Raw genomic sequence first — 27,287 nt, 5'->3', positions numbered from 1 at the left:
TAGAAAAGAGAAGTGGTAGGAGAAAAAGCGCAAATGAATGCTTAAACCTATATGAGTATGTCTTTTAGAAAGGAAAAATATTGCTTCCAATACCTATTTAAACTAAAAATGAAGTATTTTGCTAAATTATGCCAATAAGAAAACGGATTGTCTCTGTGTATTAATGCCTAAGAGTATTTAAGACAGACAACTAAAAGTACTGATTCAGATAAATTATATTTAATATGTTAAAACAAATGGTCTAAATGTTTGTACTCATAGGCTCTTTAATATAAAAAAATGTAAATTTGTTTCAAATGGTCTAAATGTTTCTAGTCATAGGCTCATTAATAAAAAAAAATTAAATTTGTTACAATAAATTGTTATAGTCATACAGAGCGAAGGTCGGCCGACCAAATAAGGTTAAAATGTTCGGGGTACCCTGTTGAAAAAAATGGATGATCCCAGAGCAGTGATTGTTATGAAACCACAGATCAGTTTTTCTTTATATATCCATTTTCTATAGCGGAGAGCGGTTTATTTAAAAAAACGTGATCTCCTTATTGTGATAATAGGATTGTCCCTTGGTGTAAAGGTGTTAAGGGTAGTACTTACTGTCTGCCTCAAGCTTATCCCACAGACCGGTCCTGGTGCCTGTCAGTAGTTTACCTTGTAACTCGTGTGGAGATGTTTCCGGTCTGTGTTCACAAACTAATACCTTTTTGCTGTTCCTTGGCTCTGTGGTCCTGCGTGTGCTCTCTGAGGAATTAGCTTGCAGTTACTTCGATAAATTTTGTCAGCGGTTTGTCAGCGTCAGCAGCTATCAGCTTTAGCGGTACACACGCTGTTTCCTGATATCTCCAAATATGTTGTCAGGTAGTGATCAGCAGTTAAAGCTACGCGTTTCAGTCGTGTAGTTGGCCTTTTGTAGTTGACCTTGAAAAAGGCCAACTACACGGCTGAAATGCGTAGCTTTAACTGCTGATCACTACCTGACAACATATTTGGAGATATCAGGAAACAGCGTGTGTACCGCTAAAGCTGACAGCTGCTGACGCTGACAAACCGCTGACAAAATTTATCGAAGTAACTGCAAGCTACTGCTCTGTCCTCAGAGAGCACACGAGTTACAAGGTAAACTACTGACAGGCACCAGGACCTGTCTGCGGGATAAGCTTAAGGCAGACAGTAAGTACTACCCTTAACACCTTTACACCAAGGGACAATCCTATTATCACAATAAGGAGATCAAGTTAAATAAACCACTCCCCACTATAGAAAATGGATATATAAAGAAAAACTGATTTGTGGTTTCATAACAATCACTGCTCTGGGATCATCCATTTTTTTCCTTTTTTTCAACAGGGTACCCCGAACATTTTAATCTTATTTGGTTGGCCGACCTTTGGTCTGTATGACTATAACAATTTATTGTAACAAATTTACATTTTTTATATTAATGAGCCTATGACTAGAAACATTTAGACCATTTGTAACAAATTTACATTTTTTTATATTAAAGAGCCTATGACTAGAAACATTTAGACCATTTGTTTTAACATATTAAATATAATTTATCTGAATCAGTACTTTTAGTTGTCTGTCTTAAATACTCTTAGGCATTAATACACAGAGACAATCCGTTTTCTTATTGGAATAATTTAGCAAAATACTTCATTTTTAGTTTAAATAGGTATTGGAAGCAATATTTTTCCTTTCTAAAAGACATAGTCATATAGGTTTAAGCATTCATTTGCGCTTTTTCTCCTTCCTACCACTTCTCTTTTCTTTTCCTTCACCCACAAATTGATATTTAAAGGGGGAATATCAAAGGAGATTTAGCTTACCTTTAAAATTAGCAGCGCAAGAAAAATTTACCCAATTACTTGTACTAAAGTATCCAGATATTTACCCAGGTATAGCAAATTTGATAATATAAGTAAATTGGAAACTTTATTTAAATTATTAGCTCTCTCTGAATCACTAAATAAAGTTTTGGGGTTTCATATCCCTTTAATATATTCTATTGCTTCTTATTCCAGTGCATTGATATGTGTTGTATTTTTTTCATTCTTCCACGTTGATCAACTGGTCTATACTTCGCAGCATTTTCTTCAGGTTTCTTTTGAAAGCTGGGCAAACGCGTCGTTGTGCAGTAGGTCGGCCGTTTGAAATACCTCAGCTGGGGTTTTAGAACTGAAAGATTAGAACACATAATGATATTATTGTCAGTATATCTGATGACAGTCAAAAGTACCAAGTGAGGTCACAGGAAAGCTAAGTACCTTTTTTTTTTATTTTTATTATTTATTTAACAAAGCATACAAACATTTACAAATCTACAATATTTATACACGAAAATGCGTAAAGTTGTCAAAAAAACCAACAATGTCTTCTGTCCACAACATTAAAAACTTCAGAAATGAATAGCAAACAAGGGGACCATCCATAATATGCAGATATTTTATATATTTTATTTAATGTGCATAGGGACTCACAAGCTGGTTAATAAAGATTTACCATTTTTGAATAAACTTAGCTGTTCTGCTAATTTTATCACCTAGAGCATGCTGCTCTATTATTAAAGGGATATAAAACCCCCAAAAAATCTTTTGTGATTCAGACAGAGCATACCATTTTAAAAAAAAAGTTTTCAATTAACTTCTATTACCAAATGTACTTTCCATGATATTCTGTGTTAAAGAGATACCTAGGTAGGCATCTGGAGCGCTACATGGCAGGAAATAGTGCTGCAATCTAGTGCTCTAGCAAATGGATATCATTCTTGCTAAATTGCTCCCATAAGGTGCTCAAGAAATAGACCAGCTCTTAAGTCCCTGCTTTTCAACAAAAAGAGAACAAAGAAAAATTGATAATAGAAGTAAATAAGCAAGATATTTAAAATTGCATGCTCTATCTAAATCATGAAAAAAATAATTGGGTTTTATATCCCTTTAATTGTTAAAGTAATTAGCTCTTTCCTGTGACATTAGTTGGTACCTTTGATTGTCATCAGATATGCAATTGACTTCTTTATGCATTTGTATGTATAGTTATTGTAGATTTGTAATTGTTTTCAATACTTTGTTAAATAAATTTAAAAAAGGTACTTAATGGTTCATCTCCAGTAAAGAAGGTACTTTAAATGGAAACTAAGGCCAAACAATGTATTTCATGATTCATACAGAGCATACAGTTTCTATTATCTAATTTGTCTCATTCTCTTAGTATCCTTTGTTGAAGGAGCAGCAATGCACTGCTGACTGATTGGTAGCTGTGTATATATGCCTCTTGTGATTGGCTCTCCAGATCTGTTCAGCTAACTGCCATTAGTGCATTGCTGCTCCTTCAACAAAGGATACTAAGAGAATGAAACAAATGTGTTACTATAAATAAATTGGAAAGTTGTTTAAAAGGATATGCTCTATCTGAATCACGAAAGAAAAAAAATTGCATTTTATGTCTCTTTAAGACAACCACTTTTTAAGTATACAATTCCTCATCACTAAGATTACTGTAGACAAAAGTGGTACATGTTTCTTTCAATATGAGCCCAATCCAAGAAAAAAAGTTTCATCTTATCTATGGATAGTTGTGAATATATCAGGGACGTGCAGTCAAGGGAGGAAGAGCCTCACCTGTCATGAAAAGAAAAAAAGAAAATAATGTGAAAGTAAAATGAAAATAATAAAAAATTCAGCCTCCTTTGATTGTGCAAAAGCTTAGAACTTTGCTAGATGGATCTTGCACCTACTGTCTGACAGGTCAGGTGTCAGATGACATAATTAAGCCAATCATAAAAAAGCCCTAGGTGAGGCAGCTATCATATCTGTCTCAATGGGGGGTATGTCTTGAGACCAAAGGGGCCAGTGTTAGTGTCTGAGAAGCACTCTCTCTGACAACCTGTGGTGGGTGGGAGCTAAGAGGAAGAGGAAACTCTGGGCAGCAGACTCGCAAAGGAGCATTTGCAGGAGCTACTAGCTGTTTAAAAGGACTGCAACTCCCAGCCCCAGCTTCAGGTCTCTCAGGCCCCAGGGGCGAGCTTTAGCCCTCACCCAGTGACAGTCTGCACAGTGCAAAAGATCTGGCTGGGCCTTAGAGAATTCCTATGCATAATCTTCTTGTAAACTCTTAATAGATAATGTGCTGCCTTATCCCCTAATCTATAACATATTTTCAGATATGAGAAGTAGGAGAAAATGAATTTAAACTAGTTAAAAATGAATTCTTATTAAAATAATTGACAGTACATATTTGCATATATAGATATAGAACTTGATGAATACTGGATTAGGAAGATGCAGGAAGAAGCAGTGGTCTGCGTGGGTGGGGCTATTTGGTGGAAAGGATAAACAATTCTGGTCAGAGATTTGGGGGTTCCTGGGCAGGATTTGGGAGGTCCAAGATTTTTTCACAAGAAAATTGGGGCAGACATATGCAAGAAAAAGAGACTGTATGATGTACAGAGGGGGTGGAGCCAGCAAAGAAGAGCACCAAGCATATGGGTAAGGTCATATGTTTTTGTTTTTTATTAAGTGCTGCCTTTACTAATTTATGTCTATCTGCAAAAATATTGTCCATGAAATGAATGGTCAGTGAGTATATTTATCTATAATTAAAATTTACCCAAGACCACCTATACAAATATATTGTAGTATTTATTTATTTTCTGCAGTGTAGGATCCCCCTAGCCTCCCACCACCTATTTTTAAAATCTGGGATTTTTTTTTGGACACCCTCACAGACTCCATAAAGTTAAAAAGGTAAAGTGGTTCAGTATCTGTGGAGTTATTAAGTGCTGAGAAGATGGTACTTTTTTCTTATCTCTTAACATAAAAGTGATTTGTCTGACTAACAGCAGCAAAAAAATTATATTAATCTTTATGACATTTGGCATGCAGATAGATTTTATTGTCGGGTAACTTTTTTCTGATGGGTGAAAAAATTATTAGTGGTTTCTGAGATATAGGACTCCAGTTATTAAAGGGACATAATACTCATATGCTAAATCACTTGAAACTGATGCAGCATAACTGTAAAAAGCTGACAGGAAAATATCCCCTGAGCATCTCTATGTAAAAAAGGAAGATATTTTACCTCACAATCTCCTCAGCTCAGCAGAGTAAGTTCTGTGTAAAAAGTTTTACTCAGCTGCTCCCAGCTGCAGGTAAAAAAATAAAAATAAAATTAAGAAATGAACAACAGCCAATCAGCATCAGCAGTGCTGAGGTCATGAACTCTTTTACTGTGATCTCATGAGATTTGACTTAACTCTCATGAGATTTCATAGTAAGCTGAATAGGGAAATAATATGAGAGTGCACGATGCTCATCCCCTAAGCTGTCCCAGGACAGACACACTAATATGCTGCTTATAAATCCTTTACAATGGGAGGTGGCTACTGAGATACTTTTGAAGTAAAATATTATTCTTTTTTTACATAGAGATGTTCAGGTGATATTTTCTAGTCAGCTTTTTACAGCTATGCTGCATCACTTTCAAGTGTTTAAACATTTGGGTATTATGGCCCTTTAAGCAGTGGAAGCTTCTTAGGAGCCCTTGCAACCTCTACATGACCTCTAAAATGGCAAGTTAAAGCACCCCAAACTCATTCTTTAGGGGTGATTGACAGACCCTGCTCTCTTGTGATTGGTCATGCACAAGGATTTATTTCTGCAATGTTAAATAGGGTAGTGGATATACAGTATCTGTTGCCCCCTCACCAGGATTATGACTGGACAGGTTCTCCAGCTGAGAACATTTTCTGTCCATGATTTAATACATGGTAACCATAAAGTTTAAACATTGAAACAAAAAGCTACAAACACAAATACATTAATCAGGACTTGTGCAATAAAGACATTTGAGAACAGATCCACCATGTTTGTAATGGGAAATTCCCTTTTGCACATAAAGTATCCCTTAGGCCCACATTTATTTAGCTGTGTACTACTACTTTTATACAGGACCTGCACCTGAAATAGACAATTGCCAGGGGCCCACTCCTGGAATAGGAATTTTCCTAGGGGTCCCACATCTGGAAAATGCATTTGCTTAGGAAAACTGCACCCAGAATAGGCACTTGCCTAAGGACTCTACAACTGGGATAGGTGTTTGCCTATGTGTCCAGCACCCAGAATAGGCATCCGCCTTGGGAGCAAAAGTCGAAAAAAATAGAAGGCACTACTCAGAGTGTGGTGCAACAATAAAAAAACTGTTTAATGATTCCGTAAGTTAAAAAAATAAATGGCCAAGTGCATGGACATGGTACAGAATACAAAGGTAGACAAGTTTGTTGCATTTTGTACCCCCTAGTGGCACTTACTCACAGACCTAGAGAGCCCTACACCTGGAATAGACATTTGCCTAAGTGCCCGGACACATAAGAAAATATGTTTTACGAAGGGTCTCAAATGTTGCATAGACATTTACCCAGGGGCATGATACCCAAAAAAGGGGTTTGTTATTTTTTATCTAAATTGTATATGTAGTTTATATTATATTTCTTTAAATTCCATAGGATAAATCAAGGAAATTATTTGGCAAAAAACATATGTTAATGCCAGAGTTTAAGTCCGAGATCACATGTTTATCCCCCCCCGCTTGGGCGTTTTGCATAACATCATCAATGACCTCATCAATTACATCACCCATGACATCATTGTACAGTAAAAACTCAGCCAATTGGAATTAAGGTAGGAAAAATCTGATTGGCTGATTGAATCAGCCAATCAGATTCAAGTTCAATCGGATTGGCTGATCAGCCAATCAGATTGAGCTTGCATTCTATTGGCTGTTCCGATCAGAAGGGAGACGGGAGTGCAGCGGTTAAGGAGTTAATAAATTTATTATAGTGGCGGCGAGGTCCGGTCAGCAGATTAGGGGTTAATAAGTGTAGGTAGGTAGCGGCGACGTTGGGGGGGGCAGATTAGGGGTTAATAAATATAATATAGGGGTCGGCGGTGTTAGGGGCAGCAGACTAGGAGTTCATAGGGATAATGTAGGTTGCAGCGGTGTCCGGAGCGGCAGATTAGGGGTTAATAATATAATGCAGGGGTCAGCGATAGCGGGGGCGGCAGATTAGGGGTTAATAAGTGTAAGGTTAGGGGTGTTTAGACTCGGGGTTCATGTTAGGGTGTTAGGTGCAGGCTTAGGAAGTGTTTGCATTAGGAGGTGAACGCTGCTTTTTTGCAGGTGTTAGGTTTTTTTTTCAGCTCAAACTGCCCCATTGTTTCCTATGGGGGAATCGTGCATGAGCACGTTTTTCAAGCTGGCCGCTACCGTAAGCAATACTGGTATTTAAAGTTGAAGTGGCGGAAAATTATGCTCTACGCTCCCTTTTTGGAGCCTAACGCAGCCCTTCAGAGAACTCTAAATACCAGCGTTATTTAAAAGGTGCGGGGGGAAAAAACACGCATAGCTAACGCAAAACTCTAAATCTAGGTGTATATATGTAAAAGTATATACGTCTGAAAAGAAATATTACATGATAGTTCTAACCTTTGTAGTGTTATAGAGGTCACTAGTGATGTGATTGCAAGGGCTGTGTGTAACACACAGAATGAGAAGGTGACTGTATGAGCCTGGTATAGTGGGTTAAGAGTGTTATCAGAGCTGATGTGTGGAGTAGTGGGCAGTATATGTTAAATAGGTGGTGTGAGAATGATACAATGTAAGGAACAGGGGTGACACAGAGCAAGGAGGAGACTTTGTGTAAGGGTGATAGAAGTGACTTAGGGTAAAAAGGAGGCATTGTGTAGGAGAGAAAAAGAGGGTGAAGTAGAGGCCATAAGTGAGAAAGCACCAAGAGGATAAACAAGATGTTCATTTGTAAAAGCTATAGACACAAAGTGAGTGAGAAATGGTTGTTGTGTAAGAAAGAGGGCCCAAGAGGATGAAAGATACGAAAGTGAGAGGTGGAGACCTCTGAGATCCCTGTGTTCACACTACTTCCCAAAAGGCAGGACCAAGTTAACTCAAAATTATAGTTTACAGATAAAGAAAAGAAGATAACACAAAGTAGTAGTATGCAAGTTTATAGACAGAGAACAGGCAGACACCATGTGACAAGACACATGCAGACCATTGCTATTTATATATGAACAGCAATAATCCATGAATACTCCTTACCTACACAAGTGCAATGAATACAAATTCACCAGGGAGTCATTTAGCAGCCTACTGAGCCAGCCATTGTGAGGAGGATCATTTTAATATATTGCTGGGTGGCAGGACCTGGCACTGAGCCAGCTGATTGAAATAGCGGAAGGGGGGGACCGGCCCTGACCTGTAAGGCAGTGAAAGGTAAGGACAGGGCTGGCCAACATTATGCACAAATAATAATGATGGCGACAGGGCAGGTCTAAGACAACCTGCCCACGGAACAATTCCCTTTATGCCCTAAGCTCAATCTGCCCCTGGTAGGCACAAGGTTATAAGTGGATCTACTTGCAACATGTCGCCCATAAAATTGGATTTTTAAAGCAAAAAAAATTGCAATTTTGCTAGTGAGCAGACACAGCTGGAAATAAACTTTTTAAGTGGGAGTATTAACAAGCATATTACAAGTTGAAAGAAAATTGTTTGCTCGCGAGCTAAACCCGACGGACTTTGTATTTTGTGAGCTCGTTAACTTCTATCCATAGAGTTTAATGAAGTACACTTTAAAAAAAAAAAAAAAAACTAACACATCGCGTCACGCGCTAACTCCACACCATGTTAGATATACAGTGCTAAACTCCAAGGTAGTTATTAATATTTTACATTCCAGTGTTCATCACATAGAAGAAAATGTTCTTTTTATTTTTAAATATATATTTCTATATATATGCTTATTTTTTTTAACAAACATATTTAAAAATAATAATATATAAATAATAATACATGTAATATATGTATTTATATGAATATACAGGTATAGATAAATACAGATATATATAGGAATATATATTTAAAAATACAAAGAACATTTTCAACTAAGTGAAGAACAATGGAATGTAAAAAGTTTACAGTAATTAAACAGTAAAACACGTTAGCAAATGTTAAAAATTTCATAATTTTTTTTTTCTTGTTTTAAGGTATTTGAATGGAAAGGGATCCAAAGTGTGTGTGTGTGTATATATATATATATATATATATATATATATATATATATATTTTTTTTTTATTATTATTTTTTTTTATTTATTTATAAAATATTTTACCAGGAAATATACATTGAGATCTCTCTCGTTTTCAAGTATGTCCTGGGTACACAAAACATTGCATTGATACAATGGGTACAATAAAATAAAAAACAATAATAATACACGATATATGCACAAAAATTTAACATAGAACAGGTAGGAAATATATAATCAACCACGACAGGTGCATTCTGATTTGAGATATGTAGAGAGGGATCTCTTAAAGGATATTAGGCTTGGGGAAGGTTTGAAAGTGTGCGGGAGGTCGCTCCATAATTGTGGTGCTTTGTAGGAAAAGGAGGATCGAGCTGCTTTCTTTTTGTATTGAGGCACGCTAAATAATGTGCTGGTACTGGATCGGAGGTTATAGGAGGTGGGAATAACCGTTGAGAGCATTCTGCTCATGTAGGGTGGGAGCTTCCCAGAAAAGCTTTTAAACACAAGGCAGGAAAGATAGAGGGTGCGTCTGGATTCCAGTGACAGACAGTTTAGTTCTTTTAGCATGTCACAATGGTGGGTCCTGTAGTTACATTGTAGCACAAAGCAGCAGAACGAGTTATACAATGTATTAAGTTTATTAAGGTGAGTTTGCGGTGTAGGTGTGCATATACTACATCCCCATAATCTACGATTGGCATCAGCATTTGCTGTACAATATTTTCCTTTACATATATATATATATATATATATATATATATATATATATATATATATATATATATATATATATATATTTATATATATGTCCACAGATATCTGCACTCTCACCTTCTAAGTAATGGTCAACAACCAGGGTGCCAAGTCAAAGGGTATAATAAAAAGAACAAAAGGACTGCACTTACTGGATTTGTGTAAATAAAGCAATTTTACTGCATATTGGTGACGTTTCGGGGTCAGCAGCCCCTGGCTCAGACCATGCTTTCTTTTGCATAAATCCAGTGAGTGCAGTCCTTTTGTTCTTTTTATTATACCCTTTGATCTGGCACCCTGGTTGTTGATCATTACTTGTTCTTTATATATATATATATATATATATATATATATATATATATATATATATATATATATATATATATATATATATATATATATATATATATATATATATATATATATATATATATAAACATATATATTCCCATCAAAAAAGGCACTTGCTGGTCTTCATAAAAAATAACTTTTAGAATTCCAGAATATTGTACTTGTTCCTCTGCATAAATACCAGAGTAGATATTAAACAGTGTTTTGGGTCTTTGTCTTGTTGAAATATCCAGCCCCGGCGTAACTTCAACTTTGTGACTGATTCCTCAACATTATTCTCAAGTATCTGCTGATATTGAGTGGAATCCATGCGACCCTCAACTTTAACATGATTCCCAGTACCGGCACTGGCCACACAGCCCCACAGCATGATGGAACATCCACCACATTTTACTGTGGCTAGCAAGTGTTTGTCTTGGAACCCTGTGTTATTTTGCCGCCATGCATAATGCCCCTTGTTATTTCCAAATAACTCAATCTTTGTTTCATCAGTCCACAGCACCTTCTTCCAAAATGAAGCTGGCTTGTCCAAATGTGCGTTTGCATACCTCAAGCGACTGTTTGTGGCGTGTGTGCAGAAAAGGCTTCTTCCGCATCACTCTCCCATACAGCTTCTCCTTGTGCAAAGTGTGCTAAATTGTTGAACAATGCACAGTGAAATCTAAAGCAAGATGATGTTTTAAGTCTTTGGAGGTGGTCTGTGGGCTGTTTTTGATCATTCTCACCATCCTTTGCCTTTGCCTCTCCGATATTTCACTTGGCCTGCCACTTCTGGCCTTAACAAGAACTGTGCCTGTGGTCTTCCATTTCCTCACTATGTTCCTCACAGTGCACACTGACAGCTTAAATCTCTGCAATAGCTTTTTGTAACCTTCCCCTAAACCATAATGTTGAAAAACCTTTGTTTTCAGGTCATTTGAGAGTTTTTTTGAGTCCCCCATGTTGCCACTCTTTAGAGGAGAGTCAAAGAGAACAACAACTTCCAATTGGCCACCTTAAATACCTTTTCTCATGATTGGCTGCACCTGTCTAAATTCAAGGCTTAATGGGCTTACCAAACCAATTGTGTGTTCCAATTAATCAGTGCTAGGTAGTTACAGGTATTCAAATCAACAAAATGACAAGGGTGCCCAAATTTATGCACCTGTCTAATTTCGTTTTGATGCATATTGCACATTTTCTGTTAATCCAATAAACCTCATTTCACTACTGAAATATTACTGTGTCCTTCAGTTATTTGATAGATCAAAATGAAATTGCTGATCCAAACACCCAATTATTTATAAATGAAAATCATGGAAATTGTCAGGGGTGCCTAAACTTTTGCATACAACTGTATATATATATATGTGTGTGTGTGTAGACATGTATATACACGTATATTTATTTGTTTACATGTGTATAAATATATGTATATAAATACATATGTATATACACATATATTCACATATATACACACATATTTAGTTCCATTCAAAGACCTTGTCATATACTGTAATATTTATATGAATAATTGTATCAGATAGTGTATACATGAGTGTAAAACTTTATTTCAGTGTATTTATGTTGTGAGTGGTGCACATTTTATTTTGTAACTCTTAGAGACCAAAGGTCTTTCGGACCTGATCCGACAGTGCGGATCAGGTCTGTAAGACCTCGCTGAATGCGGAGAGCAATACGCTCTTCATATTCAGCATTGCACCAGCAGCTCACAAGAGCTGATGGTGCAATGCTGCTCCCTGCAGACTCGCAGCCAATCGTCCGCCAGCAGGGAGGTGTCAATCAACCCGATCATACTCGATCGGGTTAAATTGTTGCAATTCCTGTGCGCCTACTGCTGTTTCTGGCGAGTCTGAAGACTCGCCAGAAACACGGGCCCACAAGCTCCATACAGAACTTGATAAATGGGCCTCTTACTCTTTACGCTAGGTCCCAACTTGCGCTAACCTGACGCACACAAGTTAAGATTGCACTCAATCAAATACATTTACTTTCAACTTTTAATGTGTGTGCAAGTTAGCGCACGTGTGATATTGGTTATTGCGACCCCCTCTAACAATAGCATGCCACTTGTAATCTGGCTCAGAAAGTTAAGCAAAGTTTTACTGAGAAAGAGAAGCCATACTTTAAATAACCACTAGAGGTCCTTGGAGTCAAAGAGTAAACCATTTTGCAAAAAAAAACAAAACTGAAATGCATGGAGATGTGACTGTGCTTCATATTCAACTACTGTTGGGAACAAATATATATATAAAGAAAAACAGTTCTTGTCAATGCACTAAACATTAATAAACTTGTTTGTGAAAATTGTCTCAAAGGTGGTCTTGTGTATGGCCATGCTGACTGAAAAAAATCATAGGGCTAGATTAAGAGTGGAGCGATAGTTTGCGCTCCCACTCGTGTGTTAACTTCGCTAGAAGGAGGGTTTTTGAATATTACAAGATGAAAGCACGCAAAAAGACAAAGTTAGAATATTGTGACCGCGATTACGTATTCCCCCACAGACTTTAATGGAGCGCTAAAAGTGGAAACAAAACCTAACACCCTTATTCTCGTACACACCTGTTTAACTAAGTGTGCTAACCCGACATAAAATATGAATATTTCATAATCCAATGTTCTTCACATAGCAGAATATGTTCTATTTATTCATAAATACATATTTATATATATATATATATATATATATATATATATATATATATATATATATATATATGACTTTGTTTTGGTAAAATATAAATCTATACTTATATATTTATATAGATGATTATATATATATAGGCATAGATATACACAGATGTATCATGTTTACATCTACTAGACCGCAAAGGGCTCCAATGCACTAATATTTATGTCTATACATGTATACATATGTGTTTATATGTGTATATATATCTGTACAGGGAGTGCAGAATTATTAGGCAAGTTGTATTTTTGAGGATTAATTTTATTATTGAACAACAACCATGTTCTCAATGAACCCAAAAAACTCATTAATATCAAAGCTGAATAGTTTTGGAAGTAGTTTTTAGTTTGTTTTTAGTTATAGCTATTTTAGGGGGATATCTGTGTGTGCAGGTGACTATTACTGTGCATAATTATTAGGCAACTTAACAAAAAACAAATATATACCCATTTCAATTATTTATTTTTACCAGTGAAACCAATATAACATCTCAACATTCACAAATATACATTTCTGACATTCAAAAACAAAACAAAAACAAATCAGTGACCAATATAGCCACCTTTCTTTGCAAGGACACTCAAAAGCCTGCCATCCATGGATTCTGTCAGTGTTTTGATCTGTTCACCATCAACATTGCGTGCAGCAGCAACCACAGCCTCCCAGACACTGTTCAGAGAGGTGTACTGTTTTCCCTCCTTGTAAATCTCACATTTGATGATGGACCACAGGTTCTCAATGGGATTCAGATCAGGTGAACAAGGAGGCCATGTCATTAGATTTTCTTCTTTTATACCCTTTCTTGCCAGCCACGCTGTGGAGTACTTGGACGCGTGTGATGGAGCATTGTCCTGCATGAAAATCATGTTTTTCTTGAAGGATGCAGACTTCTTCCTGTACCACTGCTTGAAGAAGGTGTCTTCCAGAAACTGGCAGTAGGACTGGAAGTTGAGCTTGACTCCATCCTCAACCCGAAAAGGCCCCACAAGCTCATCTTTGATGATACCAGCCCAAACCAGTACTCCACCTCCACCTTGCTGGCGTCTGAGTCGAACTGGAGCTCTCTGTCCTTTACCAATCCAGCCACAGGCCCATCCATCTGGCCCATCAAGACTCACTCTCATTTCATCAGTCCATAAAACCTTAGAAAAATCAGTCTTGAGATATTTCTTGGCCCAGTCTTGACGTTTCAGCTTGTGTGTCTTGTTCAGTGGTGGTCGTCTTTCAGCCTTTCTTACCTTGGCCATGTCTCTGAGTATTGCACACCTTGTGCTTTTGGGAACTCCAGTGATGTTGCAGCTCTGAAATATGGCCAAACTGGTGGCAAGTGGCATCTTGGCAGCTGCAAGCTTGACTTTTCTCAGTTCATGGGCAGTTATTTTGCGCCTTGGTTTTTCCACACGCTTCTTGCGACCCTGTTGACTCTTTTGAATGAAACGCTTGATTGTTCGATGATCACGCTTCAGAAGCTTTGCAATTTTAAGAGTGCTGCATCCCTCTGCAAGATATCTCACTATTTTTTACTTTTCTGAGCCTGTCAAGTCCTTCTTTTGACCCATTTTGCCAAAGGAAAGGAAGTTGCCTAATAATTATGCACACCTGATATAGGGCGTTGATGTAATTAGACCACACCCCTTCTCATTACAGAGATGCACATCACCTAATATGCTTAATTGGTAGTAGGCTTTCGAGCCTATACAGCTTGGAGTAAGACAACATGCATAAAGAGGATGATGTGGTCAAAATACTCATTTGCCTAATAATTCTGCACTCCCTGTAAAAACATAAATACACATATAAATAATACATAAGTTCAAATACACACACACACACACACACACACATATATATATACATACATAGATATACATATTTAGACATGTATATGTATGTATCTGAATATTAAAGCCCTTTGCAGACCTTTCCCCCCCCCTAACACCCGAGACCTCATATCTTTGAGCCCTTATAACATTTTTATGCAATTTTTAAAAAATAATTTTTATCAGTGTTATTATGAGTGTAACCGTACTTTTAAATGTATTTTTGATGTGTTTTGCTCCACTTTTTTGTCTCTCTTAACAGTTAAGCTGAAACCACGCTATCCTGACGCAAGTTAAATTCAATTGCACTTAAGCAAACGTGTTTACTTTCAACTTATGATATGCGCTATTTCCAACTCTTGCAAAGAGCCGCAATAAACACGTTTGCTTGCGTGCAACGGTTAGCTCACCATTCCTAATCTAGCCCATTTTGAGTAAAGCCATATGAAAAACATACTTTTGTTATTTTTTTTTGGGGGGGGTGTTAAACAGACCAGAAGTTCATATGGTTTCTGATCAGAAGTATTAGTAAGGTCCCATTATATACACCTTTAAGTAGTAGATCACAAACCTTTTTTTTTTTCTCTTTTAGAACCCATAAATTTGTATGTTCCATATACAAAACATAAGAGGTATTTATCATTGTTATCTTTTTAAAACATTTGATATTCCCTTTTCCAATTTTATCACAAATTACCTTTAGCCTTAATATTCAGTAAAAACCTCAAGCACATGTCTCAATACTTGTTTTAAGAAGTGTAAAAAAAATGATAAAAAAAAACGGTTGCTATAAATTTTGCCATCCTTATTTCCCTTGACAATCTTTGTGCCCGGGAGCCTTCCTGGAACAAGACTTTTTACCACTGAGGAGTCATTTTAATGGACATGAAACCCAATTTTTTTCTTTCATGACAGGTCATGTAATTGTAAACAACTTTCCAATTTACCTCATTTTTCTAATTAGCTTTTTTCTCTTGGTATCCTTTGTTGAAAAGCATACCTAGGTAGGCTCAGGAGGTGGGAGCTAGCTGCAGATTGGTGGCTGCACATATTTGCCTCTTGCCATTAATTTACAGATGTGTTCAGCTGGCATCTAGTAATGCATTGCTTCTCCTTCAATAAACTATATCAAGAGAATGAAGTAAAATTGATAATATAAGTAAATTGGAGAGTGTTTTAAAACTGTATTTTACATTTGAATCATGTAAGAAATATTTTGGGTTTTATGACCTTTTAATCTTACATAAGATGTTCGGCTTTTTGACAGAACTTCGAGTTTAACATGTTTTTAGTGTTTGGCGGTGCATACAACCGCTTACCTGAATGAGCATCTTACACCACTGTTTGATTCCCTACAAACCCACAATGGAGGATGTTTAGCAGGAGCTCAGACTAAGCAGTGAAACTCCAACTGGCTTTTTAGTACAACATGCTGGCTTGACAATGTTGATGAATCCTGAGCTGGCAGCTTGTAGCTTACTGATTCCTGGAAGTACAGCACTGATGGAATCAAAACACTATCCCCAGCAGATAAACATAGTCACTCTGTACCTACTGATAATCTGATTGATGGGCTGACAACAGTGGTGCAGAACCGTGAATCTCCAAACAAAAGTATATTGAAAAGAGACAGCAACTAATAGTCTGCTTTATGCGTCCAGCCACGACCCAGACCCCTTAAAAAATGGCATACCGGTGGGACAATTTTTAAGGTTAAAACGTTGTTCAACAGAAGCGGATTTTGAAGAACAGGCTTCAGAAATGGCCCAAAGGTTCCTACAGAGAGGGTACTCTAGAAGGCAAATACGTAAAGGTTGGATAAGGTCAAGACACCAGCTTCTCTATAGAAATAGGGATATGCAAAGTAAACAGAACCAAATAAGATTAATAACAAGGTACAATTCTCATTGGGGTAAACTTTGTGGGATACTGAAAAAACACTGGCATATCTTGACCAGTGACAGGTCTCTCACAAAATATGTATCCCATATACATTATTGAACGCTAGAAGGGCTCCGAGTATCAAAGATAGGTTGGTGCACAGTGAATTCCAGAAAGAAGCTCACACAAACCATGAAAGGATGTCATCCATGTGGTCATTGTGTTTATTGTAGGTTCATTGAGAAAGCATCCAGATTTAGCACTGATGTATCAGGATATAGGTATTATGTTAATGAAAGAATTACATGTCATACTAAGAATGTAATTTACTTGTTGCACTGCTCGTGTCCCAAATTTTACATTGGGAAAACAACACGTGAATTGAAAGACAGAGTTAGGGAGCACAGGGACAGTATAAAAGATGATGATCAAGATAAAAGATAAAATAGTAATAAGGGAGGCGCTCAAAGCCAAAGGTATCAACACTTAAACAATTTTAATAAAAACATATAAGCAAACAGTGGTACATATATAAAGGGACGTCTCCCCAAACCCAAATAAAAACTAAAATCCTAAAATATCTAATATGACTGATAAATTTTCCACAGGTCTAAAAATCATACATTAATAATCAGCAGTCTTATTCAGTTCAGTGATAGGTACAAATGTTAATGTCTTTTCTCCATATAAAAGAAAACTGAATCAGTTGTCAGCGTTCCGTTACTCAAAATACCACCAAGCTGCCAAAATGAGTTAAACCGTAGCTGCCAAATAAAGTGTCTAGTGATAGTATATTTAAAATCCAAAGCTCTCTTACTGTGTAAGATATCTCAAAGCCAAAACCACTAAGCCGTGTACTTTACCAGATCTTTGTTCATGGGATAAAGGTCTTTCCCCCTCGCCCGGTCCTCACCTCGAACGGGGCTGACTGAAACTTTTGGCGTCTGACGCCACAGAAAGATGTTCCGGTTAGAAGAAGAGGCCGATTCTTGCGCTCACTTCTATGCGTTGTGATCACGGTCCTCTTTGATGAGCCCTGCACTTAGTGCTAATAGCACGCAAGGGACTGGATAACTGGGTGATGTGATAGATATCCCAGACTTTATTCCAAACACAGATGCTTTGCTCCTTTTTAGAAAAGAAATGTTCCAAAAGTATAACCCGGGTTATTGAATGAGAAACCAAAGATATGTGAATAGTTGTCAAAGAAGTAATGACATCAACACTGCCAACACACACGACACATTTCGCCCTCCTATGGGCTTTATCAAGATAGTGGTGGCAAGTGTAAATGACCTTATTTAAAGGGGTATCTTTCAGTCTGATTGGTAGTAGGGAGCAAGTGGTGTTTTTAGACTTAGAGATTATGGTAGTAAACCAAAAATTGGAAACACAAACTCACTTTAAAGAGGTGGATTGCAACAGTCTGCTACATGCTGATAGTTGCCACCTGAAGCTTTGGAAGGATAATATCCCTTTCGGCCAAAGCTTACGCATAAGGAAAAACTGCTCACGCATTGAGGACTTTGAAAGACAGGTAGTGGTTCTAGCAGACAAATTCACTGTAAAGGGTTATAAGGAGGAAAATATTACAGGGGCAATAAAAAAAGCACAGATAAAAAATAGGGATGATCTTTTAAATTATAAAACAAAGGAAATTATTAAAGGAGACAAAATTAATGTTCCCTTTGTAACGGACTACAACGCAGACCATTATCTGATTAAAAAAATCATTAAAAGGAATTGGCACTTATTGAAAGAGGATAATATCATAGGGAATCAGATGGCGGATAATCCGACTTTTATTTTTAAGAGAGCAAAACATTTTAAAACAATTTTGGCCCCTAGCGAAATACGAAAGAAGACAAGGGTCAATAAACAATTAGATTTGGAGGGTAGAAGTGTAGCAGGTTTTTTTCCCTGCTACACATGTAAAGCATGTACACATAGTTCAAAATTGAAAAGTCTAAAACTTAACGGTTTGGGAGAAGATATTACTATAAAGGGAATTATTAGATGCACTCATAAGAATGTCATATATGTATTGAAATGCACATGCAACTTATTCTATTTCGGAGAAACCAAGAGGAGTCTCCGGGATAGAATAAGAGAACACCTTCTTTGTATAGAAAAAGAGAAAGTAGACACACATTTATATAGGCACTTTAAGGAAGTTCACCAGGGTAACACTAGGGATTTAAAATATTGGGGTATTCTTAAAATAAATAATCATTGGAGAGGTGGTAATATTGAAAAAACCCTCCTTATAAGGGAAGCAGAATATATCTATAAATACGACACCTTATACCCAAAAGGATTGAACTCTGAATTAGATCTTTCCCCCTTTCTATTTGAAGGATAAAAGAATCTTTTGGGTTATCCTATTATAACACTACATGGTTTTAAGTTTTTTATATTCACTTTTAAGATCAAGCACTACTATGCACTTTATTATGGGACTCAAGTTATTTAACCCTTTAAGGACACAGCTTTCAGTTTGCTCAATTGTTTTATGACGGAATAATTCCGTCATATGTCCTTAAGAGGTTAATCTGTTAGCACATTTTATGGTATACACATTATTTAGAGTTTTGTTAGATAAATATTAGTTATGTGATCCAACCTGCAATTAACATATGATGTATATATATTTTGTATAATGATTAAATTATTGACTATACACATTAATTTTCCTTTGGAGATGTAAGAATAATAATTTAGGAATATTTTATAAATACTTAAGGTCCTCATTTTTATACAATTGGGAGTACCTTTTATTAGTAAGATTGTTTGACTTCATTCAAGGGTTAAAAGAGAGAAATACCACCTTAAAAAGAAGCTGTCATTAAAGTTAAATACCACCTTAAGATAATCTGCCAATTAAAACCACCACCAATCAGACTGAAAGATACCCCTTTAAATAAGGTCATTTACACTTGCCACCACTATCTTGATAAAGCCCATAGGAGGGTGAAACGCGTCGTGTGTGTTGGCAGTGTTGATGTCATTACTTCTTTGACAACTATTCACATATCTTTGGATTCTCATTCAATAACTCGGGTTATACTTTTGGAACATTTCTTTTCTAAAAAGGAGCAAAGCATCTGTGTTTGGAATAAAGTCTGGGATATCTATCACATCACCCAGTTATCCAGTCCCTTGCGTGCTATTAGCACTAAGTGCAGGGCTCATCAAAGAGGACCGTGATCACAACGCATAGAAGTGAGCGCAAGAATCGGCCTCTTCTTCTAACCGGAACATCTTTCTGTGACGTCAGACGCCAAAAGTTTCAGCCAGCCCCGCTCGAGGTGAGGACCGGGCGAGGGGGAAAGACCTTTACCCCACGAACAAAGATCTGGTAAAGTACACGGCTTAGTGGTTTTGGCTTAGAGATATCTTACACAGTAAGAGAGCTTTGGATTTTAAATATACTATCTCTAGACACTTTATTTGGCAGCTACGGTTTAACTCATTTTGGCAGCTTAGTGGTATTTTGAGTAACGGAGCGCTGACTACTGATTCAGTTTTCTTTTATATGGAGAAAAGACATTAACATTTGTACCTATCACTGAACTGAATAAGACTGCTGATTATTAATGTATGATTTTTAGACCTGTGGAAGTTTTATCAGTCATATTAGATAGACAGACAGAGTGTTGTTGGTATGTTTTGAATCTATAGCAAATATTAGGGGAATTCATCTTATCAAGACTTGTTAACCTACACTAGTGAGATATAGTGATATCAGTAATACGCTAGCTGTAGATACTAGTAATTGTGGTAACCATACCTTAAGAAACACAGAATTGCTAATACGTTTTGATTCTATAGGTCTCAAAAAAAAGGGGGAATCAATGTTTTCTCCATTTATTTGCCTATATTAATGGATGTATAGTGATACCGGCACAGTATTAGCTGCAGAAACTTTGGGTACCTAGCTCCAAATGTTTAAACCACAACTGTGGTGCCGTTAACTTAATAACACAGTGTTGCCAATATGTTTTGAATCTATAGTTTAAAAGGAGTATTCACTTCTCCATTACTTGTGAACCTATACTAGTGAGATATATTGATATCAGTAATACGCTAGCCGTGGATACTAGTAATTGTTATAACTATACTTAGAAAACACAGAGTTGCTAACAAGTTTTGACCCTATAGTTTAAAGGGGAATTTATAATCTTTTACTTGTCTAATGTCTATATTAATGGATATATAACAACATCTGCACAATATTAGCTGCAGAAATTTTAAACTATGGTAACAACACTGTAATAACATAGTGCTGCAAATATGTTTTGACCCTTGAAAATCTAAAAGGAATTTATCTTTAAATGGGAACCTACTTTTCCTTTATTTTCTAAACTACAATTGTGGAGATACAGTAATACCAGTAAAACATTAGTTGAAGAGACTAATTACTATGGTAATAATACCTAAACACGCCGTGTTTGATATATACAAATAGAAGATCTGATACTTTGTTTAATATCCATCATACACCGCAGTGGCTATCCACAATAAGGTTTTTATCAAGTATATTAAAGTACCATATATACACGCATGGGATAGATCTTTATGTTATAGTCTCAAGTAACTCTGGTGGATATATTTAACCCTAGAACGCATGGTGCTATTATCCTTGAACTAAAATTGATCCTTATCACGAGTGAGCCTAAGGTTCTGATATTAATTGTTTCAAAGCTATTCAAACTGGACATTATGATGACACAGACTGATCACTGTGTCATAACAGAGAGAAGTTTTTGTGTGTCAACAGTTACTTTCACACAATTTTAATCTGTATTAATTATATTGGTGGAACTTTCCACTTTTTCATTTTTATGAATATAAATTATATAAAAGTTATGTTTTAATCACCACCTGACATACCACACATTTATATTATGAACCGGTTCTTTCTCCTATAAGTGTGCCAATTATGCCCTTCTTCTTCTATTCTCTCTTTTTCTAATAATCGTGATATACACGAGCATAAGGCACTACTCACTATAACACTTAGGTATGATTGTAGCGGGTCCAAGGAGTTTCAACCACATCCCCCTTCCTTTTCCCTAGGGGTTTCAGGGAATCCTATTTTCAAGTTATGAGCCTATGTAATTGAGGACTGTTCTATGCCGGCTTAGGGACATGCTAGCATGTGGGGCATTATATATGTGATATAACTCTGTGAGACATGTATTTCATCTGCTCTCTAATTTTTTGGTAAAAAGGTTTTTTATGTAAAGGCATACATTGTGTCTTTTTATCTTTCAATAAAGTGTAATTTTTGGGGTTTTGGTGCAGCTGTGTCCTACTTTGGTTCTTTGAGCTCTTTCTGCAATAATTTTTAGCTGTTCATCTATATATATATATATATATATATATATATATATATATATATATATATATATATATATATATATATATATATGTGTATATATATATATATATATATATATATATATATATATATATGTTTGCGTTTTTTGTGGGTCAGTATTGATATAGTTCTGCTATACCAAATGAGAATTACCCTATTGCATCATTTTAGACATAACTGCAAATAATAAAAAAAAATACATACAGGTTTGGTATATAATTTTTATAAGCAAATAAAAAAAAACAAAGACTCTGTTTAAACATGAAATTCCTGGTAGGTAATTCCTGGGTTAAATTATTGTTTGCAATAAGATGCACAGTAAAGTAATCATTTAATGTACTTACCTGGTAGTTTAAGAAGGTATGGTGAATCCACGGTACATGATGCATCATTCACTGTGCAATTTGTCCCTACAAAAATAGACACATTTCATATTGTAATTTATTATGAATGGAAAATACTTATTCATATTAAAAGTTTAAGTACCTCCCTATTAGACTACCCATCTCAGTACAAGTTGTTTTCCACTCATAAATATTTTTCTCATACATACTGTGCAAAGGTTTACCCCTCTGGTTCGGTTACTCAACCTGATGCCAGAGTGACCCCATATTGGCCAGAATTTTTGGTGCACAGTATCTAGAGATTAGAAGGAAGAAGGGAGTGGATTTGGTTTTCTACAACTCTTTAAGGGCTAAGACTTTGGGTCTGATGTTCAAAACTCACTCAAAAACTCACCGCCATCGAGTGAAATCACATAAAGTATTTGGGAGCTTTTTTTGATCATTACATTGTACTGTATGTGTGTCTCCTCCACATCCAGAACCAGCACATCGAGAGAAAAGTCTCTCAAGGTAAAATTTGCCATTATAGTATCCACAGGACTTCGAAGACTTCTTAGATAATCTTCCCAGAGTTGAGAGCTTTAGGTCATCAGGTCTTTGTCTGAGGGAAGTGCTGTCTGAACAATGCACCGCCGTCACCCGGGCCTTGTGCGCAGGTACTAGCCTGGGCCTCACCACAGAACCAGCTTCTGCAGTCTCCCTAGGCTAGAGCGGGCCTATAAGTGCCCTGAGTGTGTGCTAATGACCCCTAATTATGAGAGCCCAATCCTGGTTTGACTTTGATGTGTCATTTATATGTAATTTTTGTAAATTTGATTCTGAAAGCCACACATGTGTAAGCAACATTTTTGGTGATGATTGTTATAAAGAGAATACAAGTGACCTCTAACAGCCTTGCACAACACTAATAACATAATAGGAGGTATGACCCCAAAGGAGCAATTTGAAAATAGGAGAACATAATGTCACAAAGGTCTGTAGAGTGGAGAATGCTTAGCACAGGATAGCATACTGACAAGGGAGTGTTTGTACTTTGATTTAAGAAAAAGTGTCCATTATTAATTTTATAAACTAAAGCCTGTTAGTTCATGTTTATTATGAACAGTGCTATTGCTATGTTTGCATAATCATACTACTGTGTTTTAATGCATATATTCACTGATAGTCTAGTTTTACTTTTATGGACAAAAAAAATTAAAAATAAAAATCACACTGATTTGTTTTATTGAAAGCCTGCATATGTAATACTTGCAGACTGTAGTTAGAAGAACATAATCAGCTGGATGACATTCCTAAGTTCTGTGATAGAGTGGATTCATTTGTAGCATATCATTCCATACCTTTTGTATCAGTCTACCATACAGATTCAAAATGGTACCAAGCAATGGTCAATGTTGCCTATAAATGAGTAAGGCCTAGATTTAGAGTTCGGCGGTAGCCGTCAAAACCAGCGTTAGAGGCTCCTAACGCTGGTTTTGGGCGCCCGCTGGTATTTGGAGTCAGTGATTAAAGGGTCTAACGCTCACTTTACAGCCGCGACTTTTCCATACCGCAGATCCCCCTACGCCATTTGCGTAGCCTATCTTTTCAATGGGATCTTTCTAACGCTGGTATTTAGAGTCGTTTCTGCAGTGAGCGTTAGAGCTCTAACGACAAGATTCCAGCCGCCTGAAAAAAGCAGGAGTTAAGAGCTTTCTGGCTAACGCCGGTTCATAAAGCTCTTAACTACTGTACCCTAAACTACACTAACACCCATAAACTACCTATGTACCCCTAAACCGAGGTCCCCCCACATCGCCGCCACTCGATTAAAATTTTTAACCCCTAATCTGCCGACCGCCACCTACGTTATACTTATGTACCCCTAATCTGCTGCCCCTAACCCCGCCGACCCCTATATTATATTTATTAACCCCTAACTTGCCCCACACAACGTCGCCGCAAGCTACTTAAAATAATTAACCCCTAATCTTCCGACCGCAAATCGCCGCCACCTACGTTATCCCTATGTACCCCTAATCTTCTGCCCCTAACATCGCCGACCCCTATGTTATATTTATTAACCCCTAATCTGCCCCCCACAACGTCGCCGACACCTACCTACACTTATTAACCCCTAATCTGCCGATCGGAGCTCACCGCTATTCTAATAAATGTATTAACCCCTAAAGCTAAGTCTAACCCTAACACTAACACCCCCCTAAGTTAAATATAATATTTATCTAACGAAATTAATTAACTCTTATTAAATAAATGATTCCTATTTAAAGCTAAATACTTACCTGTAAAATAAATCCTAATATAGCTACAATATAAATTATAATTATATTATAGCTATTTTAGGATTAATATTTATTTTACAGGTAACTTTGTATTTATTTTAACCAGGTACAATAGCTATTAAATAGTTAAGAACTATTTAATAGTTACCTAGTTAAAATAATTACAAATTTACCTGTAAAATAAATCCTAACCTAAGTTATAATTAAACCTAACACTACCCTATCAATAAAATAATTAAATAAACTACCTACAATTACCTACAATTAACCTAACACTACACTATCAATAAATTAATTAAACACAATTGCTACAAATAAATAAAATTAAATAAACTATCTAAAGTACAAAAAATAAAAAAGAACTAAGTTACAGAAAATAAAAAAATATTTACAAACATAAGAAAAATATTACAACAATTTTAAACTAATTACACCTACTCTAAGCCCCCTAATAAAATAACAAAGACCCACAAAATAAAAAATTCCCTACCCTATTCTAAAATACAAAAATTACAAGCTCTTTTACCTTACCAGCCCTGAACAGGGCCCTTTGCGGGGCATGCCCCAAGAATTTCAGCTCTTTTGCCTGTAAAAAAAAACATACAATACCCCCCCCCAACATTACAACCCACCACCCACATACCCCTAATCTAACCCAAACCCCCCTTAAATAAACCTAACACTACCCCCCTGATGATCTTCCTACCTTGTCTTCACCATGCCAGGTTCACCGATCCGTCCTGGCTCCAAGATCTTCATCCAACCCAAGCGGGGGCTAGACATCCACTGAAGAAGTCCAGAAGAGGGTCCAAAGTCTTCCTCCTATCCGGCAAGAAGAGGACATCCGGACCGGCAAACATCTTCTCCAAGCGGCATCTTCTATGTTCTTCCATCCGATGACGACCGGCTCCATCTTGAAGACCTCCAGCGCGGATCCATCCTCTTCTTCCGACGACTAGACGACGAATGACGGTTCCTTTAAGGGACGTCATCCAAGATGGCGTCCCTCGAATTCCGATTGGCTGATAGGATTCTATCAGCCAATCGGAATTAAGGTAGGAATTTTCTGATTGGCTGATGGAATCAGCCAATCAGAATCAAGTTCAATCCGATTGGCTGATCCAATCAGCCAATCAGATTGAGCTCGCATTCTATTGGCTGTTCCGATCAGCCAATACAATGCGAGCTCAATCTGATTGGCTGATTGGATCAGCCAATCGGATTGAACTTGATTCTGATTGGCTGATTCCATCAGCCAATCAGAAAATTCCTACCTTAATTCCGATTGGCTGATAGAATCCTATCAGCCAATCGGAATTCGAGGGACGCCATCTTGGATGACGTCCCTTAAAGGAACCGTCATTCGTCGTCTAGTCGTCGGAAGAAGAGGATGGATCCGCGCTGGAGGTCTTCAAGATGGAGCCGGTCGTCATCGGATGGAAGAACATAGAAGATGCCGCTTGGAGAAGATGTTTGCCGGTCCGGATGTCCTCTTCTTGCCGGATAGGAGGAAGACTTTGGACCCTCTTCTGGACTTCTTCAGTGGATGTCTAGCCCCCGCTTGGGTTGGATGAAGATCTTGGAGCCAGGACGGATCGGTGAACCTGGCATGGTGAAGACAAGGTAGGAAGATCATCAGGGGGGTAGTGTTAGGTTTATTTAAGGGGGGTTTGGGTTAGATTAGGGGTATGTGGGTGGTGGGTTGTAATGTTGGGGGGGGGTATTGTATGTTTTTTTTTACAGGCAAAAGAGCTGAAATTCTTGGGGCATGCCCCGCAAAGGGCCCTGTTCCGGGCTGGTAAGGTAAAAGAGCTTGTAATTTTTGTATTTTAGAATAGGGTAGGGAATTTTTTATTTTGGGGGTCTTTGTTATTTTATTAGGGGGCTTAGAGTAGGTGTAATTAGTTTAAAATTGTTGTAATATTTTTCTTATGTTTGTAAATATTTTTTTATTTTCTGTAACTTAGTTCTTTTTTATTTTTTGTACTTTAGATAGTTTATTTAATTTTATTTATTTGTAGCAATTGTGTTTAATTAATTTATTGATAGTGTAGTGTTAGGTTAATTGTAGGTAATTGTAGGTAGTTTATTTAATTATTTTATTGATAGGGTAGTGTTAGGTTTAATTATAACTTAGGTTAGGATTTATTTTACAGGTAAATTTGTAATTATTTTAACTAGGTAACTATTAAATAGTTCTTAACTATTTAATAGCTATTGTACCTGGTTAAAATAAATACAAAGTTACCTGTAAAATAAATATTAATCCTAAAATAGCTATAATATAAATGTAATTTATATTGTAGCTATATTAGGATTTATTTTACAGGTAAGTATTTAGCTTTAAATAGGAATCATTTATTTAATAAGAGTTAATTTATTTCGTTAGATAAAAATTATATTTAACTTAGGGGGGTGTTAGTGTTAGGGTTAGACTTAGCTTTAGGGGTTAATACATTTATTAGAATAGCGGTGAGCTCCGGTCGGCAGATTAGGGGTTAATAATTGAAGGTAGGTGTCGGCGATGTTAGGGAGGGCAGATTAGGGGTTAATACTATTTATGATAGGGTTAGTGAGGCGGGTTAGGGGTTAATAACTTTATTATAGTAGCGCTCAGGTCCGCTTGGCAGATTAGGGGTTAATAAGTGTAGGTAGGTGTCGGCGACGTTGTGGGGGGCAGATT

At 36.8% G+C, this 27,287-nt stretch overlaps 1 protein-coding gene across 1 annotated transcript in view; it reads right to left on the bottom strand.

Annotated features, from left to right (window-relative positions):
- Window positions 1-2,002: 2,002 nt before the first annotated feature.
- The window catches only part of PDE1C (phosphodiesterase 1C), a 1,522,336-nt gene continuing 1,497,051 nt past the window's right edge, over window positions 2,003-27,287 (bottom strand). Inside the window, exons 17-18 of the mRNA XM_053715778.1 lie at window positions 22,323-22,388; window positions 2,003-2,175 (exon numbers count right to left, since the gene is read on the bottom strand). Of these exons, the coding sequence (XP_053571753.1) occupies window positions 2,003-2,175; window positions 22,323-22,388 (239 nt within the window). The remainder of the gene's footprint in view (window positions 2,176-22,322; window positions 22,389-27,287) is intronic.

The sequence above is a fragment of the Bombina bombina genome, chromosome 5 (genome assembly GCF_027579735.1).
Source record: "Bombina bombina isolate aBomBom1 chromosome 5, aBomBom1.pri, whole genome shotgun sequence".
NCBI lineage: Eukaryota > Metazoa > Chordata > Amphibia > Anura > Bombinatoridae > Bombina > Bombina bombina.
This window is presented reverse-complemented; position numbering and strand designations above follow the sequence as displayed.